The sequence below is a fragment of the Cydia fagiglandana genome, chromosome 5, assembly GCF_963556715.1.
Source record: "Cydia fagiglandana chromosome 5, ilCydFagi1.1, whole genome shotgun sequence".
Taxonomy (NCBI): domain Eukaryota; kingdom Metazoa; phylum Arthropoda; class Insecta; order Lepidoptera; family Tortricidae; genus Cydia; species Cydia fagiglandana.
In genome coordinates, this window is record NC_085936.1 from 11,831,114 (window position 1) to 11,859,085 (window position 27,972).

General features: G+C 37.8%; 1 protein-coding gene and 1 pseudogene across 1 annotated transcript in view; both read left to right on the forward strand.

Moving 5' to 3' along the window:
- LOC134664463 (aldehyde dehydrogenase 1A1-like) overlaps positions 1-744 on the forward strand; it is a 29,273-nt gene extending 28,529 nt beyond the window's left edge. Inside the window, exons 10-11 of the mRNA XM_063521127.1 lie at positions 90-164; positions 521-744. Coding sequence (XP_063377197.1) covers positions 90-164; positions 521-590 — 145 coding nt within the window. The 3' untranslated portion in view covers positions 591-744. The remainder of the gene's footprint in view (positions 1-89; positions 165-520) is intronic.
- A 2,494-nt stretch (positions 745-3,238) lies between these two features.
- LOC134664483 (aldehyde dehydrogenase 1A1-like) lies at positions 3,239-26,985 on the forward strand (annotated as a pseudogene).
- Positions 26,986-27,972: the final 987 nt, after the last annotated feature.

The window sequence follows — 27,972 nt, forward strand, 5'->3', positions numbered from 1 at the left end:
CTTGATTAAAAAAAATGTTTACGAACATGCACTTTGCAATTCATGAGGGAATCGTAACTTTTTTAATACAAAATGGCGTTGTTTTTCAGGATTAATACGTATTTGGCGTCTACAGCGCAAACTCCTTTCGGGGGGTTTAAGGATTCTGGAGTGGGGCGTGAAAAGTTAGTACATGTTTTAAAACTGACACCTACGTCCTACATATATTATACATGTGGAGAAAAAGATCAATGCGAGATAAGCTATAACACTATAATAAACGATGCTCAAATCGGACCTTTCGCCATGTCCCGTTAGTCGGGGCAAGTTGCCCCATAGGAACAACTATGCCTATGTTATACAACCGTAAATAAAGGGTTAGAGATCCTTTGGCGATGACCAACTTTTCCCTTTTCTTATTGTAAAGGTGAGGTTGTATCTAGAACAGGCTCACTATTAACTTAGACCGAAAGTATTTACGAAATGATGAACACTGTTTTCAGAGAACAATGTATGCAACTATTTATTTTATATATTTCAGAGGAGTGGACTGCGTAGAAGAGTACTTGGAAATAAAGACAGTCACCATATCATTGCCGAAAACGTTTTAAGGTTTATTTACCTACGCTAAAATAATATTTTAAAATTAAGAATGTCTTAAAAATAAAAAACTTATAATTTTAGTCGTAAGTTCTCTCAAGAACTGGCATGTTCAGTTGGAATAAAATGAATGTTTACCTACTTGTAATAAAATGTGTGAAAGGACTTTGACTTTTGTTTTATAGATAAGATATCGATATTTTATTATTATAGGTATATACTTCAGATAAACTTTATCTGACACTTACACATCTACATATAAATGCTACGTGTGCCATTATCTGCAATTGTGTATTATCTAATCGCTCAACTATCATACTCCATTTGTTTGCTGTTAGATTATATCAAAGATCCTACCTTATATTAATTTTCATAATATTCATATTTATGAATCATGTACAATCACCTGCAATAATATGTTACACAACGAAGGCCGCAAAAATATTTGACAAGATCTTATTTGTAGAGCCATGAGAGCGTTTTACATATTTATTAAAAGTTCTACATACATGACAAAACATATTGTAATTGTCTTAAAGAGCTGTCAATAAGCCATATTTTTAGTTCTGATTTAAATTTTCACGATTTTTACACATTATTAAATTGTACAACGGGGCTTAATCTCGTATTTAATTGTTAAGATTAACCTCCGTCGTTTCGAGGACGGCGGCGTTGTCCCGTGGTCTCGGAGAAGACTCAGCAAATATCCTAGACGTTTTATTTTATTTGCCAATTCCGGCCCATACAACTTCTCTGAGACCACGGGGACAACGCCGTACTCGAAACGTCGGAGATAAATCTTAAAACTTAAATACGCGATTAAGTTCCGTTGTACAACTTAATAACATTTTTAGTTTAACATAAAATTAATCAGTATGCGATATCGTGGTTGTAATTATAATATTTGTTACTTTTTCTCCGAGACCACGGGACAACGCCGTCCTCGAAACGTCGAAGGTAAATCTTAAAACTTAAATACGAGATTAAGTCCCGTTGTACAATTTAATAATATTTTTAGTTAAACATAAAATTAATCATTGTTCGGTATCATGGTTGTAATTGTAATAAGTGTTACCCTTTGCACTTTATTCTACTCCTTTATGTGACGTAAATTTTTGCACAAAAACATGGAATTGCTGACTCATGCCAACAGTTAAGATTAATACGCCAGTCATCGTGGATTCACTCGGCTCGGCCATAGAGAAATAAATAAGCTTAGAGTGTTCCTTACTTAATACATCAGTTTCCTTTTTTTTTTATGATACAACTAGAACTTTTATTTTTATTTCATAATAGCAAAGACATATATGTAACATATTGAATATAAAATAACTTATTAAAATAAACTAAAACTACAAAGAAATTAAAATTAATACTAAAATAAAAGAAACTTACCTATAAAATAAAAACCTAATTATAAAAAGAATACCCCTCTAGCAGGTCCGCCTGTGGCATGGTACCCATTACGCTGGCGGCGTTTCCTCGCTGAACCGCCAGGGTGATTCGTTGCGAGAAATACGCGCCAGCTCTGGGATCCCCATCGTCAGTTTCCTTAGTTAATAAATATTAAGTTATATGGAAGGTAATGGTAAAACGTATTAAATATTAATAAGATCTCAATTTAACTCGCTTAAAAGTTAATACTTATTAAATAGTTTTGGCAAAGCTCGCTTAACACTTATTATACATGGGTTTTAATCGTCGTATGTCGTCGTATCGTTTTATGTATGGAGTGAGCACTCTACGCTAACTTATTTTTCTATGGCTCGGCTAAGCGAGCATGTTATCAGATTTTATATTATAACGAAACAGAGGCGTCACGCGAGTCAAACTGTCAAGTGAACCAATATGAATCGGTTATAATATCCCTAATCCCTAGAACTTTTTTTATATAAACTAATGATTGACGAAATGAAACATCGATAAAATATATTATCGATAAGCGTCGAGATTTATTCATAAAAATATTAACAGGTTGGCGGCGGTAAGTGACGTTATTTGTTATGAAATAGGCCAAAGGAAACAAAAAACTACGCGAATTAAATAACTATACCAGTTTTCCAGAGTACCTACCATTAGAAAACAGGTAAGGCTTCTGGACTGTTACACTGAGAGAAAAGTACAACAAAAATACACTTAGAATTACAAAAATAAACTTAATCCGGGGACAAGGAGAGTTAACTAATAGGAACAAATTGACTTTTGCAATTTCTATTAGTTCTTGCAATTTCTATTATCTGTTTGTTGAAATTATATTTGGGATTACTAAGCTGTTTGTAGAAATAAATAAACTTTACAGAAATAGTGAAACGTCCATAATTATTACTAAAACTTAATTCTTTCCCCCAGTACAGAACTGTTTTTTAATTCCTGGTGATGATTTTTCTCTCAGTGTAGAGTCACATACATACCATTTGGGAGCAAAAGCCGAGAAGTCCCCCATTCCTGAATTTTTGGCCTTCGTCATTACCTTTAAGAAGATTAAAAGCATAATGTAAGTATAATCATACAATATTAAGGATATCGTGGTCATATTTACGCTAGTTTGCCATCGTGTTCGACTCGCATGCGCTTAATAAATAAAAATAAGTATACATTCCGCTTTACATAGGTAGTTGTTTTATCTGCGCCTTATTTTGATAGTTATCTAACGTGACATGTTAGAAGCGGCTGATACTTATAATTTAGTTGTTTATGAGCATTTTTGTCAGTACCGCTACAGCTATCTTGAGTGTGCGTGCACTGTGAAACCATGGCTCCCGAAATTAAATATACCAAGGTAGGTTTAGATTTAGTCAATTTATTTTTAGTAATATGTGCCAAAATTGAACATTACTTCGGCGCTTATCTTTTGTCTGTCACCTATCCTTAAAAAGGCCTTTTCTTCCCTGCTAGGAGGAATCAAAGTAGCACTTTTCTTTAGTTCGAGGAAGGATCGAAGTGGCACTTTTCTGTTCTAGGACACAAGATTATTTAGCATACTATTGTTTTAGTCTAAATAATACCTATTTTGAAACGTAATAATTTCGTCATAGATGATGTGAAAAACAGTATGTGTCATACTCGCATGGTAGCAAAATTATTTCCACCTTGCGCGTTAACACTTGAATCTCTCATTACGCTCAGATTCTATGTACCAACGCCCTCGTCGTAGGTACGTAATTTTGTTCTCTTGTGACACAATCAACTAATACCTAATGCTATGTAGGCTTAATGTTCGTAGTAATAACAGTGTGTTGGTAAATTGAACACAAATGCAATTAATAAAATATGTTTGCAATGTAAAACATGTTTACAATCTCCCATACGTTCGTAGAACTGACTGACTGTAACTGAACTAAACTAGAGAGTATACATACATACTTGGTTTATATGTACTAAATAACGATAGGTATGCAAGTATCTACACATACGTTTCAAAACCAGTTCCATTAAAGACATACCTCAAAAGTGAATAACAAATATGTATTAGGTAAATACCTTGCTCTATAAAATGTTTTAGAGCACCACCTAAGGAAGGATTATTCGATGTTTATGCCACCTAAAGAAGTCGTGAGTTGAGGCTAGTAGGTATACAAAAAGAGGCAAAAAGGCAAAAACGCATCTATGTACATCATTCACGCAAATGTTGCAGTACTAAAATGTAAGAGGCTATTCAAATCTGAGAAAGTAGGTATAGTTTAGTTTTATTCTATATTGAAGACCTTTTAAATGAGGCGGTAATTTCATACAACATTTCGTTTTACTGCCAGACGTTCGCTAAATTTACTATAGGTATAATGAGGTTAGGCAATGGGTAACTTTTGCTGGGGAGGGTTGAAACTTTCGATCACTGTCTTGTGTCGAGTGTATTACACCAACAGGGTCAGATTGGAATCATTATCATTGATACACCTACCTTACATAACTACACAATAGTTATTTACGATACAAGTGCGGAAAAGAGGAAATTCGAAACGAGTGGCGATAAATTAAAACACGACCGAAGAGGGTGTTTTAAATCGACACGAGTTGCGAATTACCTATTCGCACGTGTATCGTACAACGTTTTACAGTACATATGGCCATTTAAACTTTTGACATCGCACGAAAAGTGTTATTTTACGCACTAGTGCGGGAAAATAGGACCATAATTATGTACTGTAAAATAAATAGTGTTCGTTGTATACCCAGCTCGTCCAGCTCGTTGTGCTTTTTTGCAGCTCGCCGATGTACCTACATGAGCATTAGAGGCATTATTAACCATTATTAAATTGCACAACGGGACTTAATAATCGCGTATTTAAGTTTTAAGATTTAAGTATTAGAGGCATATCGTGTGTATCATTAGTATATGGACTTGAACACATATATTAAAAGATAAACTTTCTTAAATAGAACTCTTTCTCTCTCTCTCTCTCTCTAATACATCTGGATACCTATGTATAACGGGTCCTATTGCATGTAAATTCGAGAAAAGTGGTTTGAAATTGTTTCAGTCATTCAAAAACACGGCCAGCCTTCTCGACTCCTTGCTCGTTGACGGACGGGCCAATTATTTTATCTATAGATTTTTGTACTTAAATAATAAGTTTTATGATGTTTTTTTATTTCTTCCATGCTCAATATAGGCACCTAATAATATATTATTTGATGTTTAAAAAATGTATCTACCTAAAGCGGATAAAAATTATCAGAACGTTATCTTTAGTGATTTTTCTAAAAATTTAATAATAATGACGAGTAATGATTACCGCGTTAGCAAGGCCACTGTTTGACTGGCACAAAAAAGAAAAACAATCATCATTGTGAATTGCGGTCATATCGAGGTGAGGCATTGTAAACAAATGAATGCCTAACCTGTTTTACTGCGGCGATCTCAGACGATCTCTAGTATAGGTGACAGTCCATTTCCAACGACAGCTGTACTACTTTCATTTACATTAATTTTTAACCGACTTCCAAATCTCAAAGAAGGAGGTTATCAATTCGGTTGTATGTTTTTTTTTATTTTTTTTATTTTATTTTTTTTATTTTTTTTTATGTTTGTTACTCCATATCTCCGTCATTACTAGATCGATTTTAAAAATTCTTTTTTTGATTGAATGTATATGTATACAGATTGGTCCCGTTTTTGTCAAAACCCAGTTCTGATGATGGGATCCATGAGGAATCGAGGGAACTCCTCAAATCTTAAAGGCATAGATATAGTGATTTTTGGGTTTTTATCAACAAATCAAGCATATACACCCAAAAAAGTGACATTTGATGAAGTGGAACTGCTGATGATGATCAGAACGGAACTCTTTAACGACGCATAGTTCACGGTTGGCGATTTGTCCTCTTCCTTATGTTTGTTAAGCAAGTTAAGTTTCTAAGCCACATTTTTGTCAAGCTCGAGTTCTGATGATGGGATCCATGAGGAATCAAGGGAACTCCTCAAATCTTAAAGGCATGCGTATAGAGATTTTTGTATTTACATCAGAAAATCAAGCATTTTCATTAAAAACTGTTGCATTTGATGAAGTGGAACTGCTGATGATGATCAGAACAGAACTCTTCAACGACGCATAGTTCACGGTTGGCGATTTGTCCTCGTCGTTATGTTTGTTAAGCAAGTTAAGTTTTTAAGCCACATTTTTGTCAAGCTCGAGTTCTGATGATGGGATCCATGAGGAATCAAGGGAACTCCTCAAATCTTAAAGGCATGCGTATAGAGATTTTTGTATTTACATCAGAAAATCAAGCATTTTCATTAAAACCTGTTGCATTTGATGAAGTGGAACTGCTGATGATGATCAGAACAGAACTCTTAAACGACGCATAGTTCACGTTTGGCGATTTTTCCTTTTCGTTATGTTCGTTAAGCAAGTTAAGTTTTTAAGCCACATTTTTGTCAAGCTCGAATTTTGATGATGGGATCCATAAGGAATCGAGGGAACTCCTCAAATATTAAAGGCATACGTATAGATTTTTTTGTATTTTCATCATAAAATCAAGCATTTACATTAAAAACTGTCGCATTTGGTGAAGTGGAACTGCTGATGATGACCAGAACAGAACTCTTCAATGACGCATGGTACACGTTTGGTGATTACGAATTTCGATTTTGACTTGGACTGGACCCGGACTCGGACTCATACCCGGATCCGTTTCGGACCCGGATCCGGTTCGGACCCGGACTCTGATCCGGATTCGGACCCGGACTCGGAACCGGACTCGGTCCCGGTCTCGGACCCGGACACGGACCCGGACTCGGACCCGGACTCGGACCCGGACTCGGACCCGGACTCGGACCCGGACTCGGACCCGGACTCGGCCCCGGACCTTGACCCAGAAAACCACTATGATACCTTAACTAAATAAACAACTATGATTACCTATCATAAAATTAATGTAGGTATAAAGTACGATGATGCCAATCTTACTAGCCCCTCCCGCTTAAACCCCCGTACATCGCACGGCATGCGCCATTAAGTGGGTTAGGTTAGGTTTGAACTGCGATCCTCACAGAACCGAACAAGGATTAGGTTAGGTTAGAACTGCGAGCCTTACAGAAACGAAATGCTACTTGAAAAGTGGGTTTGATTAGGTTCGAACTGCGATCCGCACAGAACCGAACTGCTATCTGAGGAGTGGGTTAGGTTAGGCTAGAACTACGACCCTCATGGCTCCTCTTCACGATAGGCCAACGCCGGCCACTCCAAGGGACGCATTTATGCGTTAGAGGGAGTAAGTGATATTGCTACCTCATTCTACCGCATGGCTGCGTCCCTTGGAGTGGCCGGCGTTGGCCCATCCTGTAGAGGAGCCATTATACAGAAGCGAAATGCTAGTAGAAAAGTGGGTGGTTTTACCTCCTTTTCTACATAGTGTACCATCAATACTTGGTCAAGCAGATCTTGTCAGTAGAAAAAGGCGGCAAATTTGAAAATTGTAGGCGCGAAGGGATATCATCTAATAGAAAATTTGAATTTCGCGCCTTTTTCTACTGACAAGATTTGCTTGACCGTCTATACAATAATCTTTCATCGGCCCCCATGGAAGTCGGATTTTTTTTCTTAAAAAATATTATTATACTATGGAAATTGACAATGACAGCGACGCGTTCAGTACTGGTAGAAATGGAATGTTACCATATTTCTAGTACCTACAGGTATTTTCCCCCTGATAAACGTTTATATAGGTAGTTTGGTCACGGACTGCCTCATTTCAAACAGACAGAAAGAATCATACTGTTACTAGCACACAAAAGAAAGGGATAAGCTTTCTTTGTTCTTATTTAGGTACTGACTGGTTTGCCAGACTATAAGTAATTTTATTTCCATGCAACTTTTATTTTAAATAGAAGAGGACTCGAGAATAAAATGAAGCGAAGTAACAAGAAATAGTACCTCTCTCTGAAGATACGACAAGAAGCTTGTAAAGAACAATACAGTACGCGGAACTGGAAAGTTTACAATACCTAAAATAATAAAAAAACTGGTTAAATTTTCAGCCGCTAATTTAAATGTCTTAGACGACACCCCAGGAGTCAAGACACGTCTGTGATCGATGCGGCAAGAAGTGCCGTTCGGCCATTGTGGTCTATACATACAGTCATCACAGTCGATGTATACTGTAGACTACCTCCTCAAAATACTTTCTTTAGTCGCTGCAACTATCATCTGCAAAGATGATGTGGTCAATGATGATGATGAGACGACTTTGGACTATTACTTACTACTACTTTATATAGTAGGTATAGTATAAATAGGCACTCGCCGCGAAACGTTCTGGCCACTGACATATTTCATCCAATATAGATAATCTTTTTTTGTATGTACGAGTATATGTAACGCGAAGCAAAAGATTGATGATTTCCTACAATTATCAACTTATTACATTTTTTGTAAACATTGCCCATTATCAATATTAATTGGGGGTCTGTCAGTATGGCCCTATCGAATTAACCCTTGTAAACTTGTAAACATGTACCTACATTAATTTCTCCAATTTAGGCTATTCTGCTGCCATAGATTGATATTCGAATTTTGTATACCTAATTAATGGTAATTTTGTTTATATTTTTTTATTTTAGTTATTCATCAACAACGAGTGGGTAGATGCCAAAAGCGGTAAAACCTTTGACACATATTCTCCTCACGATGGTTCTGTCATTGCAAAGGTTGCAGAAGGAGATAAGGTAATTTTTTTTATTACATGTATTGGTAATGTAAGCATCCACTATTAATCAGTTGGTTCGGTAGTTCTGGTATCTTTAGGGTCGTTTCTCAAAAAGTTGGCACCGCCACCTGTAAATAGGTTTATGTTAGAACTTTTTTTTCGTTATGTACAATTTTTATATATAAAAAATTAATACATATTTAGAGAGACTTTTTACACAGAGGCCTAATACTTTGAAAAAAATTTAACAATTATTGATTACAAAAAAAAATATTGTAACTACGTTTATCCGTTAACCTGCCGTGTCCCAACGCGAGGTACTGATGTTCCGAGCTATGAAAACCACACAAAATATTAACTTAATTTAACGGCATTACCGTATTTTATTAACATATATCCTTAAGTTTTAAAGTATTACTATCGCATAACAATATTATACTTATATTTTAAGTTATTCGGCTTCAAAGTTTGTCCAACCCCCCGCGCGCGCTCGGCACGTTAACATCGGCTCCGTATTTAATACTACAAAATAATTTATTTAGTTAAGAGTTAAGAGTTGAGTTTTTGCAAGAACAATGCTACAATTTAGTGGAACTTAAAAGTGTTTTCAGAATAAAAAAAGACTTAGAACTTACAAAGATATCATAGTGCAAAGTGAAGAAACAAATACGGTGTCTAAAGTACGGCGGACAGCGAGTATGACTCATCGCTGACCGGCCGATAAGCGTTCAAATCAGCCGGCCTAGCCAAGCTTACAATCGCTATCGCTTCGACATCGAAAAGCATTATGTCTCTCTATCACTCTTCCATATTAGCGCGACAGTGACAGTTGCATTTCGATCGCTACGGAGCGTAAGCGATTGGCATCTTGGCTACGCTAACAGCTGTATCACTGTCGCCCCCGTACCAAGGAACTCGATCGTTACGGGTATCGAGATCGATCGCTATACAACATCTACGCTTTGGCATCGTTTTGGAGTGTTACTTGTGATATCGTGGTAAAGGGACAATTGAACTTGTTTGTTTTGGTTTATTTTGAGGATTTTAGACAATAATAAACAAAACATAGTGCAAAATGTCGTTACATAAGAACATTAAAGGTGCGTTGACATGCATTAAATGCAGTAAAATAGTTACCAGACCAAAGGAATGTCTAAAATGTTTTACTTGTAAACATACATTTGACTTGGACTGTGCCGTTGTAAGTATGAGACGATTTAATTTAATGACTAAGGAGAATAAGTCTAATTGGACATGTAGAACCTGCTTAGGCAATAGAGGAAAAACAGACCCTCAATCACTTATACAAAATAATACACCGGAGACAGAGACACAGGAAAATACAATTCAGACTACGAGCTCCACGAAGACTCCTTTAAGAGATAATTATATAACACGAAGAAAACCGATCATATCACCTAAACAACGGGCCGGCATGACGTCTCCTAGCTCAAATGAATTTATAACATCGTCTGAGAAAAAGTGTAATGAAGAGGACAAGATCGTGAATATTGAGTTACCAAATATTAACATCCCGGTTGAAAAACAACAGGAAAGTTCGGCATCGGGTACTCCGGGTAGTAAGGATGTGGTAAATAATATTAATACAACGTTGCATTTTTCTCTAGATAATTTAACAAACAATACACTTGATGAGGACCTGAATTGTTCACCGAGCAGATACGACAGCCCACATTCACCTCGCAGCATGCCTAGCATGAGACAAGAAAATAACTCTGACATAAAAAATCTTAAAGGGGAAATCGACCAACTGAACGTACAGCTGTTAAGTGCACATAGTGAAATTGATAGACTAAACGGTGAAATCTGTGACCTAAAGAAAACTATGGAAGATTATCAAAGAAAAATGAACACGTATAAAACAATTTTTGATAAAAAAACACCAACCAAAATTCAAAGAAAGTCACGTAGAAAGCGAAAAAATAAATACACACACACCAATGAACAGATTATAATTTCACCATCAATTCCGTCTCCTTTCCCGTTACCAAATAATTTAGGTACAGGTCATTCAACCCCTGTTTTGCAAGAAAAAACTGGTTATGAAAGAGAAGAATGCTTTAGAGATAGTTCCAGTTCCAATGAATATACCCAATCAAATAAAGGTAACTTAGGCAAAAAAGCTAAATTAGGGGGAAAATCTGACAATAGTCAAGACCGAATTCTGATTAGCGAGAAACCTTCACCTAAACTTACGTCAAAAAAGAATAAGATCAATATATTAAGCAGCAATAAAAAGAATGATCTTCGAAAAATTGCTGTGACTTGCTTTGCAGAAGACTCGCAGCTATGTCATTATTTGTCACCTAATGCAGGAATTAAGGAAATCTTAAAAGACATCCATTTAAAAACAAGTGACTTAACAAAAGGTGATTACTGCATTATTTTCATTGGAGAAGAAGACTTTAAATATACCACTAACTTCTATACCTTAATTTCCATAATAAGGGAATCACTGCAAGGGCTACATCATACAAACTTCATTATATGCGCGCCAACATACAAATGTCGGAACGGTGCAAATCTTTTTAACTGGAGAGTCGAGACTTTTAATAACATGCTTTGGCGAGATATACACACGTATGAATATGCTTATCTCTTGGACTCAAATAAGAATCTGTCATATGACTACGATATGTTTAGGAGACACTCAGGGGACATTAATAACTTGGGAATTAAAAATATATGCATGAAATTAAAGGAAACCATTGAAGACATAAAATGGAATAATGAAGAATTTAATAATAGGAGCGATACACATAACGAAGATGACAAAGGTAATCCGACGACTACCAGCAACGATCAGGTCTTGAGTGGAGAAGATAAAGAAGAAGGGTTTTTTCGTGAAGAATAGGAATGTACAATTTCGCGTTTTACACCAGAATATAGCAGGAGTGTTAAACAAATCGAGTGAACTAGAAGTAGCTATTCGGGAATTGGAAGAAAGTAACTCGCCTGTTGATGTAATTTGTTTGACTGAAACATTCATAATTAAAGGGGAAGAAAATTATCTCAATATTCCTGGTTATAACCTTGTGGCTAATTTTTCTAGACAAAATGCGCGTAGAGGAGGAACATGTATACTTTGCAGGGATAGTATTGAATGTGAACCGTTAGATATGCTTAAGGACTTGGCAATAGAGAAAGACTTTGAAGTTTGCGGTATTACTGTTAAATCTATAAAAACGAGAATTATTTGTTTGTACAGAACTCCTAACTCAGATTTTCTAATAGGTCTGAAACAGCTTGAAGTACTTCTTAATAAGTTAGAAAACCGGAATTACAGTTTAATTATAGCTGGTGACTTTAATGTTGACTTCTTATCCGACTCAAAAAAGAAAATTCAGTTGTGTGAAGTATTCACGAATCATAACTTAATGCCTCATATTAATGAAGCTACAAGGCAACATACCTGCATTGATAATATAGTTAGTAATTTCAAAAGTGCTGTAGGCAAAATACATCGACTTGGTCTGTCGGATCACGACACTGCTCAATCTGTTGCTATAAACACGAATAAGGATTTCATTGTTAAGACATGGTACATAATAAAACGTGACTTTAGCGACGATAACATGAACAAATTTATAAATTACATTCATAGCCTTAGTTTTAATGAAGTTTTAATTGAAAATGATACGAATGAAGCATTCAATACATTTCATGATTTACTAGTACTGTTGTTTGAACAATGTTTTCCTGAATATAGAGTAAAACGATACAAAAAGGTAAATAAGATGTCATGGATTACAAGAGGAATAAAAAAAAGTTGTAAAACCAAACGAACGCTTAGATATAAATATTACAAGAGCAAAACTGAAGGCAAAAAACTATACTACAATAATTATTCTAAAATATTAAGAAAATGCTTGTTTGAACTTCAGAAAAATTGTAATGTACAGTACATAAGGCAAGCGCAAAATAAATGTAAGGCGACATGGAATGTTGTAAATAAAAATATAGGTAATTCTAAGATTTCACCACAAATTGATAAGATCTCATTTAATGCAAATTTAATTCGAAATGGAACTGACATTGCCAATGCATTCAATAATTATTTTATAGATTTAACAAATATTGACAATAATATTACTAATAGAAAGAATGCGACGAATCAGAATGTATGTGATCTTATAACTAACAGTGTAAATAGCATGTTTTTAGAACCCACAACCCCTCAGGAGGTATTCAAAATAATAATGTCATTACGCAATACCAGTTCCGTTGGTTATGATAAAATAAATACGAAAGCCTTAAAAAATGTAGCTAGTCATTTGATGGTACCGTTATGTCACATTATAAATTTATCTTTGGAGCAAGGCGTATTTCCGAGCAAATTAAAATTCTCTGTTGTGAAACCACTTCATAAAAAAGGAACAAAAACGGACATGGGTAATTATAGACCTGTCACGTTGATACCTGTCATATCTAAGATATTTGAAAAAGTTTTCTATGCTCGATTACAAAAGTTTTTAGATAAAAATAAAATATAAGCGATAGAACAGAATGGTTTTAGACCAAATAAATCTACAGCCCTAGCCGCCTTTACTTTACATAAAAGAGTTATAAATAATATTAATAATAAAATGCCAACTGTTGCTCTTTTTTTGGATATGAGCAAGGCATTTGATTTTGTAGATCACAATGTACTGTTAAAAAAGTTAAATTGCTATGGTGTTCGGGGTCCTGCGGAAAATTGGATAAAGTGTTACTTGTCTAATCGTGTACAGGTCACACAAATAACCAAATTAAATGAAGTAACAAATACTATGGAGAATTTTGTTTCTTCAGACAGAGAAAATAATGTCGGAGTACCACAGGGCAGTATTTTAGGACCCCTATTGTTTATTATTTACATAAATGATCTACCTCGTGCAGTCCAACATCCTACAGTTATGTTTGCCGATGACACAACCATCGTAGTAGAAAGTCAAAATGTAGGAAATTATAATGATATAGTGAATAACGTTTTAGACGAAACTGTAGAATGGCTAACAAGAAATAACCTTACTATAAATACTGATAAAACCAAATATGTTTACTTTCGTACTAGGCAGGGAAAAGATCTGAAGCTTAATATAAAATGTAATGGGAAACCAATAGAGAAAGTAGAGTGTCAAAACTTCTTGGGTCTTTATGTGGACGAGCACTGTGAATGGAAAGAGCAAGCTCAGGCAGTCTGCAACAAAATTAATAAATTTGTATTTGCAATAAAAAAAATTAGACTTGTAACATCACATAAAACTGCCCTGTCAGTATATTACGGATACGTGTGTTCTGCTCTCAGATATGGAATTGTATTGTGGGGTAACTCATATGACATATCGAAGGTTTTCATAGCTCAAAAGCGCTGCATACGAGCGATATTCGGTTTAAAACCTTTAGACTCATGTAGACCTATATTTAGACAACAAAGGATTCTAACGCTCACATGTTTATACATCCTGGAGGCATGTACCTTTGTAAAAAAACACATGGATCTATTTCTAATTAAAGACAATAATAATAAGCGAATAATTACACAAAAACCTTTGAACATGCCAATAGCAAATTTGAGCCTATTTAAAAAGAATGCCTATTATATGTTAAGCAAAATTTATAATGCAGTGCCGAAATCTATTACTAGTTTAGTTGGACATAAATTTTATACAAATCTTAAGACATGGCTAATTGAAGAATGTTACTATTCATTAAATGATTTCTTTAATAATAACAATTTATAGAAATTGACATATTTATTACGTATTCTGACATTTAGTATTAATTATTGCCTTATTTTTACAATTCATATAAATTTAGATTTCAAAATAGCCAAATTATTAATGATTAAAATTAATTTTCTTTTGCTCTCAACTCTTAATTGTATATAAGATTGTTTGCATGTTGCATGTTGTAAGACTTGTAAGAGACTTTAGATATAGGTGTACATTTTGCATGCTGCAATTCAGCTAAATGTGTGATGCTTTTTCAACTATAATATTTTAGACCTTTTGTTACCACATTTAATGCAAATAAAGAGCTTACTTACTTACTTACTTACAAGGCAATTCTTAACAGTCACCTGGCGCGTCACATTCACGACGATTGTATAACCCCCACCGCACCTTTCCCGTCTCACTCCATACGAGCTGAAGCCGTCACTCATCAGCTATCACCTGGTAGGACGAAGACGTGGTTATTGTGCTTCGCAAATAAAACACAAACGACAAAGTATCGGAAATTGGAGTTTGTAATGGGTAAGTACTCTTTATCCTGGAGTCGATATCTTGCTAATTATGTAACCTATCGCATTACTATCAAGATATGTAACGTAAAGAATAGTTTAGTTTTATATGCCGAAGTATGGAGTTCATCAAGCTAATACATTTTGTGTATTCGCGATATAACTGCCATTTTCCCCATCACCTGCATATCGTCCACCTGGCTAAAACTGCCAGGTGGATGAGATTTTGCGGCAGGTTAATGTCACTGATACCACAACTAATACTCGTAACTATATAATTATATAGCGGTTATATCGCTTTTGTGTGTTAATTTAGGAATATAAACTATCCTGTCTGTTAAAGCTGCATATTATTGAAATTTTTGTACTTTTGTCTTAAGTCTTGTTAACCTGTCCAAAAAAGTCAGGTGAATGATGCAATGGCAGGTGAACGAAGCGTCCTTCACCTGCCATATGACAGGTGATCGATAATTATTTAAAATCCACGTTACATATACTCAAACTAGATTTGTGACGTCCCACGGGAAAAGGTACCTTATGAGGGTTTTTAGTTTTAGACATATATTAAAATGTTTTGTAAAAAGTATAAGTATATGCAGATTAGTCCCGTTCTTGTCAAAACCCAGTTCTGATGATGGGATCTATGAAGAATCGAGGGAACTCCTCAAATCTTAATGGCATACATATAGTGATTTTTGTGTTTTTATTTACAAATCAAGCATATACATTCACAAAAGTGACATTGGATGAAGTGGAACTGCTGATGAAGATCAGAACGGAACTCTTCAACGATGCATAGTTCACGTTTGGCGATTTGTCCTCTTCGTTATGTTTGTTAAGCAAGATAAGTTTATAAGCTGCATTTTTGTCAATCTCGAGTTCTGATGATGGGATCCATGAGGAATCGAGGGAACTCCTCAAATCTTAAAGGCATACATATAGTGATTTTTGTGTTTTTATTTACAAATCAAGCATATACATTCACAAAAGTGACATTGGATGAAGTGGAACTGCTGATGAAGATCAGAACGGAACTCTTCAACGATGCATAGTTCACGTTTGGCGATTTGTCCTCTTCGTTATGTTTGTTAAGCAAGATAAGTTTATAAGCTGCATTTTTGTCAATCTCGAGTTCTGATGATGGGATCCATGAGGAATCGAGGGAACTCCTCAAACCTTAAAGGCATGCGTATAGTGACTTTTGGATTTACATCAGAAAATCAAGCATTTTCATTAAAAACTGTCGCATTTGATGAAGTGGAACTGCTGATGATGATTAGAACAGAACTCTTCAATGATGCATAGTACACGTTTGGCGATTTAGATTTTGACTTGGATTGGGACTGGGGCTGGGACCCGGACCCAGACTCGGGCCCGGACTCGGACCCGGACTGTTACTCGGACCCGGACCTAGACTCAAACCCGGAGTCGGACCTGGACCTGGATCCCGGCTCTTATCTGAACCTGAACCCGGACCTAACCTGACCTGACCTTGCACCAAACCTGAGTTCCACTAGGTACTGCGAGGGTTCAACATCAGCTCTATCTTGGGTACTGCGCTCCCAAGTGCTCATCAAGACGTGTCGAATGACCAAAACAGCATGTGTCTATGTTGCATCAAACCTGAGTTCCAGTAGGTACTGCGAGGGTTCAGCATCAGCTCTATCTTGGGTACTGCTTTCCCAAGTGCTCATCAAGACGTGTCGAATGACCAAAACAGCGTGTGTCTATGTTGCACCAAACCTGAGTTCCACTAGGTACTGCGAGGGTTCAGCATCAGCTCTATCTTAGTAACCACTTTTCCAAGTGTTCATCAAGACGTGTTGGATGACCAAAACAGCGTGTGTCTATGTTGCACCAAACCTGAGTTCCACTAGGTACTGCGAGGGTTCATCATCAGCTCTATCTTGGGTACTGCTTTCCCAAGTGCTCATCAAGACGTGTCGAATGACCAAAACAGCATGTGTCTATGTTGCATCAAACCTGAGTTCCAGTAGGTACTGCGAGGGTTCATCATCAGCTCTATCTTGGGTACTGCTTTCTCAAGTCCTCATCAAGACGTGTCGAATGACCAAAACAGCTTGTGTCTATGTTGCACCAAACCTGAGTTCCACTAGGTACTGCGAAGGTTCAGCATCAGCTCTATCTTAGTAACCACTTTTCCAAGTGTTCATCAAGACGTGTTGAATGACCAAAACAGCGTGTGTCTCTGTTGCACCAAACCTGAGTTCCACTAGGTGCTGCGCGGGTTCAGCATCAGCTCTATCTTGGGTACTGCTCTCCCAAGTCCTCATCAAGACGTGTCGAATGACCAAAACAGCGTGTGTCTATGTTGCACCAAACCTGAGTTCCACTAGGTACTGCGAGGGTTCAGCATCAGCTGTATCTTGGGTACTGCCCTCCCAAGTCCTCATCAAGACGTGTCGAATGACCAGAACAGCGTGTGTCTATGTTGCACCAAAACTGAGTTCCACTAGGTACTGCGAGGGTTCAGCATCAGCTCTATCTGGGGTACTGCTCTCTCAAGTGCTCATCAAGACGTGTTGGATGACCAAAACAGTGTGTGTCTATGTTGCACCAAACCTGAGTTCCACTAGGTGCTGCGAGGGTTCAGCATCAGCTCTATCTTGGGTACTGCTCTTCCAAGTGCTCATCAAGACGTGTTGGATGACCAAAACAGCATGTGTCTATGTTGCACCAAACTTGAGTTCCACTAGGTGCTGCGAGGGTTCAGCATCAGCTCTATCTTGGGTACTGCCCTCCCAAGTCCTCATCAAAACGTGTCGAATGACCAAAACAGCGTGTGTCTATGTTGCACCAAACCTGAGTTCCACTAGTTACTGCGAGGGTTCAGCATCAGCTCTATCTTGGGTACTGCTCTTCCAAGTGCTCATCAAGACGTGTTGGATGACCAAAACAGCGTGTGTGTATGTTGCACCAAACCTGAGTTCCACTAGGTGCTGCGAGGGTTCAGCATCAGCTCGATCTTGGGTACTGCCCTCCCAAGTCCTCATCAAAACGTGTCGAATGACCAAAACAGCGTGTGTCTATGTTGCACCAAACCTGAGTTCCACTAGGTGCTGCGAGGGTTCAGCATCAGCAGTATCTTGGGTACTGCCCTCCCAAGTCCTCATCAAGACGTGTCGAATGACCAAAACAGCGTGAGTCTATGTTGCACCAAACCTGAGTTCCACTAGGTACTGCGAGGGTTCGGCATCAGCTCTATCTTGGGTACTACCCTCCCAAGTCCTCATGAAGACGTGTCGAATGACCAAAACAGCGTGTGTCTATGTTGCATCAAACCTGAGTTCCACTAGGTACTGCGATGGTCCAGCATCAGCTCTATCTTGAGTTCTGCTCTCCCAAGTGCTCACCAAGACGAGTTGGATGACCAAAACTGCATGTGCCTATGTTGCACCAAACCTGAGTTCCACTAGGTACTGCCAGGGTGAATAGACAGTAAGATTGTATGTTTACTTATTCACAGAAACTTGTTGTTAAATTGGGAATCGAATCGAAGGTGAGGTGGGTCAGAATCCAAAATTTTAATCATCATGGTGGACAATAAGGTCCCTTTTTACAGAAGATGACACATTTTTCGATTATTTTTAGAAGGCATTGAAAATGATGTGGTGGACAGGTGGATGACACTCATTACAGGTGAACGATGACAAGAAACCAGGTTAACGGCAACGGACACAGGTTAATGACGCCTCTCGATAACCTGTCAATATTTTCATTGGAATTTGTACTTATTTCTCGATAACCTGCTTCTACTATCGATAACCTGGAGACAAAATATCTTTCACCTGTCCTTGATATCATTAACCTGAATTTCAAACGCCTATATCTCCTAAACTAATTGAAGGAATTGCTTCCCTTCCACATTTTCTAATAGTTAAAGTTGCCTTTTAACGATCCCAATAAAAAAAAATGCGAAAATGCAAAATTTTTGAAAAACGTTAACGTTAACCTGGCGGTGCCAACTTTTTGAGAAACGACCTTAGATGGATAAATAATTAAATAAAAGTAAACAAACAATTTGTAAATTTTCGGGTAGTTATAACATTTATTGGTTAACCGACCAAATACAAAACCGCCTGGACCAGTCACTGTACGATCTGACTTTATTAACGTACATTATTTGATCATGTAATGTAAAGTTTTCATCTACCCTCAACTGGCTTAAGGACCCATTTGAGGGTAGATTTTTTATACCTAAAGATACAGAGTATGGCTTCTCCCTTTGGTTTATGGCTCCTCTACACGATGGGCCAACGCCGGCCACTCCAAGGGACGCATTTATGCGTTAGAGGGAGCAAGTGATATTGCTATCTCATAGCTGCGTCCCTTGGAGTGGCCGGTGTTGAGGAGCCATTAGATCGGTTAGAATCGAATTTATGTACAAGTAGGTAGCGGATTAAATGATTTGCCAAGAAGGACAGTCAGCGAGTGTCAAATGTTTTTTACAGGCTGATGTAGATTTGGCAGTGAGTGCAGCAAAGGCAGCGTTCCACCGTAACTCAGAATGGCGATTGCTAGACGCCTCGGATCGCGGCCGACTGCTCAACAAGTTCGCAGATCTCATACAACGCGACTTCAAGTATCTCGGCGAGCTGGAGTCTTATAATAATGGCATGGTCATTAACATGGCCCTCCACTTGTCGGAAAAGGGCGTGCAGACCATTCGTTATCTTGCTAGTTTAGCTGATAAAATTCAAGGCGACACTATTCCTCTAGGTATGTATTAACTATTTCTACAATGGACTCATTTTATCCTGAAAATGGAATTTCCTTCCTCATATTCTTTTGTAAAGTTTTTAGAGCTCATTTGTTTATTGTAGCAATCTAAAACACTTAAGGCCACTTGCACCATCTCACTAAGCCGGGGTTAACCAGTTAAACCGTTAACCTAGTGTCAAATTGTACTGGTAACCATGGTAACTCCGGGCACCTCAAGGTATAACCGGTTAACCCCCGATTAGTAGGATGGTGCAAGTGGCGCTTAGACATAAGACATTGCGCATTGAAAGACTTAAACATTTCGATACGCACTTTCTTATGCATGTATGATTGTTTTTATTGTTGTCATAAACATGTGATGATATAGATTGTACTGCTTATAAATTTCAGATGGTGACAATTTCTCGTTCACTTTGAAACAACCTGTTGGTGTATGTGGATTGATCCTGCCATGGAATGTCCCCATTTTGATGTTTATTAACAAAGTAGTAACTGCTTTGGCTGCAGGTATGTTAAACTCAATAACACTATTTCGTTTCTTCAATCTGTGGATGGTATTCCACCTGGTCCAATATCAGTGCGTCACACTCTCTCATTAAAGCAAAATGTGAGACGTAATACACATTGGACAATGAAATTGGATAGGTGGAATAACCACCCTATGTTGGACATGACCATATTGACCATCAAGGCGGTGCTAAGCGACAAAAGAGCTTTGAGCGTAACCATAGATTGTACAGAAAGGAAACTTCCTACAAACCCGAAGTTTGACAGTGGTTCAGGGTCGAATCATGCTATCCCTTTCTAATATATGGTACTATCCCTTTCGGCTATTTAGGGTTGTCAGAATTCAAGTGATTATCTTATCTGTGGTTGTGCATGCAAAAGGAAGTCAAGTGGTGCCAACCCTAATTGCTCGGAGCAATGCTGAGCCGAACGGAGCCGAGTTAGACCGAAGTGAGGAGTGTCTCCCCCACTGATTTTAGTCCAATTTTGAATAGATCGTTTACCCAAGATAGAACCGATTATTGTTCTTGAATCCTTTAGCCTATCCTAAAGCCCGCTGAGCAGACCCCACTGACCGCGCTCGCTCTGGCGGCTCTGTTGAAGGAGGCCGGCGTGCCCGCAGGCGTGGTGAACGTGGTTAATGGCTTCGGCCCCGGCGCGGGTACTGCGCTCACACATCACCCAGACGTTGCGAAAATTTCTTTCACAGGCTCTGTTGAGGTACGTGTACTCTGTATCTTTATAGCGTACGGCGCCCGCAACTTCCCCGCCGCCCTTAGTCGTCCTACCCCGTCGCCCCCGTACCGCGCAGGCGAGGACTCATTTAGGCACTGGTCCCACCGCGAGCTAGTAAGCTATGAGCTATCGGCTATAAACACGAACAAAAGATAAGCACTCCCGTGTAAATAAAAGAGACACGGCGATATTTATAGCTCACCGCTGGGCGAGTAACTATAAATATCGCCGTGTCTCTTTTATTTACACGGGAGTGCTTATCTTTTGTTCGTGTTTATAGCCGATAGCTCATAGGTTACTAGCTCGCGGTGGGACCAGTGCCTTAAGCGGTCGGTCTATAGGTACCAGTGGCGGCGCGGCAAATATATCCATAGGCAAGCCGGGGCTAATTTGGCTTACATTTCCTTATTTTTCCATTGGCTTATATTTCCTTTACAACTCTGCTCAAACGTCCAAAAACAGGCAAGCCGGTGGGAATCGGCTTTTATGGACGCGCCGCCACTGCTATTTAAATAGAACGAATAAAAGTAACTAATTTGTACATTTTCGGGTAGTTATAACATTTATTGACTAACCAACCAAATATGTTATGTATGTTAGTCTGTAAGGTATTTGTAATATGGGCCTTGTTGCCTGAATTAAATTTCTAAATAAATAAATAATAAAAATATAAAACCACCTGGGTCTGTCACTGACCTGACTTTAACCTACATTATTTGATCATGTAACGTTTTCACCTACCGTCAAATGGCTTCTTGCTAGCATTTTTTTATCAGGCGCCGTAACGCTCAGTGCTTCGAAACAAGGATATTTAAAAATTCGCTTTTTTTCATCTTCAATCGAAAACGAACGTTATCCCGTTAAGATAAAAGTTTATACAAAATCGTGACTTAATAAGTCTAAATTAAAAATTTCAGGTTGGAAAGCTAATTCAGCAAGCTGCTGGTAAAGTCAACCTGAAGCGGGTTACCCTTGAACTTGGCGGCAAGAGCCCGCTCATAATCATGAATGACGCTGATCGTGAGTTTTTTTTACCTTTTTAAAATATTCGGCAAAAAAATAAAAAATGAATAAAGCGTTTATTCACAAGCTTACTTACATCTAGATACATTACATTCTTCTGCCAAACCACAGCAGCAGCATCATGCTTATGCTGCTGCTGCAGTCACGTCTGTATAAGATCTACAAAGCAGGGGCTTCGATAGATAAGAGTGGAAAATTAATAACTCAAGCAGTTGACTTGTTACTACTAGATTTTATTGCACACCAAAATGTGACAAAATAGCATTTTCTCGTATTAGCAACCACGAAACCAGCACGAAACGAAGGTTGTGATATAATATTAATATCACTTAAATAATCATGGAATTGTTCAGAGCTGATTGTAATCAAGTATCATACGACCATAATAACAAATTGTCACTGATATTTTTTTATAGATACTTAATGTCAAATTTAAACTCAATAGGACGTTAAAAACTGATTAAATTTTCATTTCTTAGATTAAAATAAAAGCCATGTTTAAAAATTAATTATATTATTTTAGTGAATGTAGCGGTACCAACTGCAGCGTACGGTGTGTTTATCCATCAATGCCAGATCTGTGTGGCCGCGTCACGCCTGTACGTCCAATCTGGTATCTATGACAAGTTCGTTGAAAAGGCAGTGGAGTTTGCCAAAAACCGGAAGGTTGGAAACCCGGCCGATACTGCCGTAGATCAAGGGCCACAGGTATTTATCATATTCATTCACATTTATATATTTTTACACGCCTTATGTAGTAATATGTAGGTATGTAAAGTTAAAAGATTTGGTAGGTAACAATCACGTCAATAATGGGGACATTCCATTTCTAACCGCAGCTGCACTACCGGTACTGAACGCGTCGCTGTCATTGTCAATTTCCATAGTAAAATCAGAGATATATATAACTCCGTATAAGATAAATAAAGTCTAAGAAAAAAACGTGCCTCGGATGTCAAGCAAAAGTCACTGTCGAATAGATGGCGCCATATACCTTTGGCCTATTGTCGTTTAGATGGCGTTGGCGACACCGTTTGATATTTAACAATTTTAACACGTATCAGTGAAAGAACATGGGTCATTGTGGAACAATAAAAATTAATAATCATATATCCGTAAACATATTTTAATTCATTTATACATTTTCAATTTTATTTTAAGTTTTAATCGTGTGTCGATAGATGGCAGTAAATGTACCGTGACTACAAAATTTACTTTGACAGGACCCCTCTATACTATCTATTCTTTTTGGTAAAATGAACAGTGCAGCTGTCGTTGGAAATGGACTGTCACCTTTACACCGACGCGTTTAGTACCAACTAAACGCGTCGGTGTTATTGTAAATTTCCATAGTGAAATGAACGGTAGTGCAGCTGTCGTTGGAAATGGACTGTCACCTTCACTCCATACAACGTACAATGCAGTAAACGTCACATTTTTACTGTAGTGTGACTTTGTTGTCATGTTTATTTTAATCTTTCTGCTGAGGCGTATGCAAGTATGCAAAAAAAGTGGAGAAAAGAATGCTACAGAGCATAATTTATCTATATTGTATTAATAATCAATTATGTATTTAATATTCACCCAATATTTTCATGTCCAGGTTGACGGTGAGATGATGAACAAAGTGCTTGGCTACATCGAAAAGGGTAAAAAAGAGGGTGCGAAACTGTTGACTGGCGGGAAACGTGTCGGCACATCTGGCTTTTATGTCGAGCCCACCGTCTTCGCTGACGTCAAAGATGACATGGCTATTGCCAAAGAGGAGGTAAGCGTAAAAGTGACATTTCATTTCCAACTGTACTGCTGCAATACTGTTCATTTTACTATGGAAACGCGTCGCTGTCATTGTCAATTTCCATAGTAAAATGAACAGTATTGCAGCTGCAGTTGGAAATGGAATGTCACTCTTATTCTTCAAATTTTCTACTGTAATCTCAATGAGAAATCGAGATTCTCGAATGCGATTACCCTAATTTCTATTTGATTATACTCTATACCTATGTCTTAACTATACCTTCTGTCTTAAGAGGGAGCTGTTGCCTTCAAGAGCCCTTTCTCAGCCTTAGATAGTAGGTATTATTATCCTTTGAGCCGAAAGAAGTTTATATCTTGATACCGACCTCGCGTAATGACCTTCCCCATGTTTGGATATATGCACTATGCATCCGCCAATTGTTCCCTGACCAGACGTCAAAACTTGCCAAGAAAAATGCAATTTTGATTTGTCAAAAATAAGGTTCAAATTAGAATGGAACAGGAGACCTTTTTATAGGTCTCTGGGCGGCTAAAGGATATCGATATACCCATGCATAAAATTTGACCACTTATTTGTTTGTAGATATTCGGACCTGTTCAGAGCATCCTAAAGTTCGACACGCTGGAGGAGGTAATCGACCGCGCCAACAACACCAGCTACGGGCTCGCTGCAGGCATCTTCACGAACAACCTCAATAACGCGTTGCAGTTCGCCAGGCATGTGGAAGCTGGCAATGTCTGGTAAGCTCCTTTTTATTTTAGCCTCCCAAGGCCCAAGGTCCTACCTATAGTACTTATACAGTTCAATGAAATTTAAATCATATTCGATTGGAACAGAGTTGCTTTTTCTTTGTTTCGTTCAGTTTTTGAACAACGCAAAATCAACTCTATTTCCTACACTAAAGGTTCAAATTTCTGTGGCAAATATTGTATTTTTCATTTGTATCCCAGCCATACGTAGCATTACGTACCTTAGGAGGTTAGAAGTATAGAACATACGAGTATAAGACCTTAAACTCCTGCGTCTTGTGCACAATGCACATATTTACCCCCTTATTCATAAACGTTTACTAAAGTTAAAGTCATGTACTCCAAACCATACCGATTTCCAACTTATGAACTGTATAAACTCTCGAATAAACTCACTGTTAGAAAACTATACATCCTAAATTCTATCTTAAAAATACATAAAACACTTACATACCAACCACAACTTTCATTCCGTCGGCGAAAGCATATTGCTGTCCCCGCATATGTAAGATCTTCGTTTGCCAAAAGACAAAACACGGCACAATCTGCTCACTTGTATAACACTATAAACAATAAACTATCAATTTATCACTTACCACTAATCTAAATGTAAAATGACTTTAAAAAGATGGTTAGTACCTATCCCTTAATTATAATGAAACTGAATTAATTATAAATTGAAGCACACACACACACATACACACACACACACATACACACAAACATACACAAACACACAACCCACACATCCCCACAAATACACACACTATCGTATAGATGATATTAAACAACAATAAATATATTTAATAATTAATCAAAATATAGCATAACTAACTGAATTAAAATTATGTACCTATACAAACATTAATACAGAGCGGGTTCTCCTAATACAGGTATACATATACTTACAAGGAGGACTCAAGTGTAATTGTATTCAAATTGTACTGTTTAACACAATAAACATTTTTCATTTTTCATTTTCATTTTCATTAAAGTTAACAAGCTGATACCTAATAATCGTTTGTCCCTTTTCATCATACCGTTACGTCGGAAAGGGACAAACGATTATTATCGGCTTGTTAACTTTAGTAAACGTTTATGAATAAGGGGGTTAGTGATTATAAAAGATGACTCACGTGCCGGGCCGGAGCTTTCGGAGCTTCGTTTTCTATGGAAAGCACCATGTGATCACCGATCAACTGTTATAGAAAATGACATGTCGGACGCCTCGGCCCGGGCACGGCCCGGTCTAGTGTGAGTCATCCTTAAGGCTATCATTCGTAACCACACAGCTGAAACGTTGGATGAGGCAAATATTTTATAACATGTCCATATGTCCATATAGGAGATTGTCCTATATAGGAGTGACTTTTCTTAATGTCAGATATAAAATAGATACCTACAGATTTGCATTAAGACTAAGTTAAAGAAACGAAATAAGACTTTTTACTTTTAATAATTAAGTAAACGCAAACGCGCGGTAAACGTCACCATTAAAATATGCAAGAATGTTGTTATCTAAACCTTTTAAACGAATATTCATGTAAGAAGCAAAGGGATTATGTTTCCTGCCGTCCGTGTCGTCGGGTTTTGCCTTTGATATAATTTATGAATGATTCAAAAATGGCTCACTTTTCAGGGTGAATGGATACTTGATCTCGGGTCCACAAGCGCCGTTTGGCGGTTACAAGGACTCGGGTTTCGGTCGTGAGGGGTAAGTGGAGTTCCTTTCAGTATGTATGTAAAATAAATAACATATAAATATTATAAGGACATTCCTACACAAATTGACTAAGTCCCACGGTAAGCTCAAGAAGGCTTGTGTTGGGTACCTACTCAGACAACGATAAATATTATATACAAATACTTAAATACATAGAAAACATCCATGACTTAGCACAAATATCTGTGCTCATCACGCAAGTAAATGCCCTTACCGGGATTCGAACCCAGGACCATCGGCTTCACAGGCAGGGTCACTACCCACTAAGCCAGATCGGTCGTCAATTTACACATTGATTAGTGTAATGGTAACATTCCGTTTCTAACCGCAGCTGCACTACCGGTACTGAACGCGTTGCTGTCATTGTCAATTTCCATAGTAAAATGAACAGTAATGCAGCTGTCGTTGGAAATGGACTGTCACCTTTAAGTGCAAGTTCATACATTTCCTACGTGCGTTTAGTGTGTAAATCTAGCCTTATTCTGCTTTTTCACCTCAACCGTAGAAGTGCCAAGATTTGCAACAGTTTCTTTTTTTCATGTTTAAAATAAAATTTAATTTCAGTGGATTAGATTGCGTCAACCCTTATTTGGAAGTAAAAAGCGTTGCCATCAGCTTACCAAAGAAGTTTTAACAACACAGATAAGCGGAGGCAGCAACTAAGGAGCAACGACAACCTAGTATTTTGTATTAATTAATTGTTATTACTATTTGTATTTATTGTATAAACTATAAACTGGATTTAGGTATAAAGTTACAATTACAGATTTCTACTTATCCTCTAAGTTTTTATTTAAGTTCCGTAGTCAACCCTTTCTACAACTTCGAATTTGTATCTTGGTGGCGAAAAGCCCTGGGGGCCCACCGCGAACCATGTTCGACGTGATGCATTCACGTCGAATGTGGTTTGCGGTAGGCCCCCTGTATCTGTCATTTAACCTTACAACACATTGAATAGGTACCATGGGTAAGAGTACAGAAGAAATAATAGTACTTACTTATTTAACGTACAGAAAGGACACTACCTACAAACCCGAAGTTTGACAGCGATTCAGGGTCGAATCATGGTATCCCTTGCTAATATATAGCACTATCCCTTTCGGCTATTTAGGGCTGACAAAATTCAAGTGATTATCTTATCTGTGGTCGTGCACGCACAAGGAAGTCAAGTGATGCCAACCCTAATAATTGCTCGGAGCAATGCTGAGCCGAACGGTGCTGAGTTCGACCGAAGTCAGGAGTGTCTCCCCACTGGTAAGAGGGGTGAGGGGAGAGGGGGACTGGTAATCGCGAACCATAGATGCAAGCATCCATAGGCTACTGTGACTGCTAGACATTAGGGGCTTAAGCTAATTTGCCACCACTAAGGTATAAAAACTTAATTCAATTTGCGGCTGACAGACCTTAATCTCCTATTATTCAAGAAGTAAAATCCGGTACCTAAATTGCTTTTCAACTTAACAAATAAAGGAAAATACGAGTACCTACCGAAGGGGATGTCTTTCTAGGTAATACAATTTCCGCTCACTGCAACGTTTTCGTTTAATCTCCAGATCCAATCAGCTTACTAGGGGTAAATTAAGATGTGAAAAATGTGATTTTAATTTCATATGTGCCTCCCGCTTGCTCATATGATTGTGTGAGGGAGATGCACTGCGATTAATAAATCAATATCGTATATTTAAAAGCCCGCTCTGCCCTGTCGTAAGCCGTGTGGTGTATTATGCACATAATTGGGTACAACGTGTATAAAATGAATTCCAGG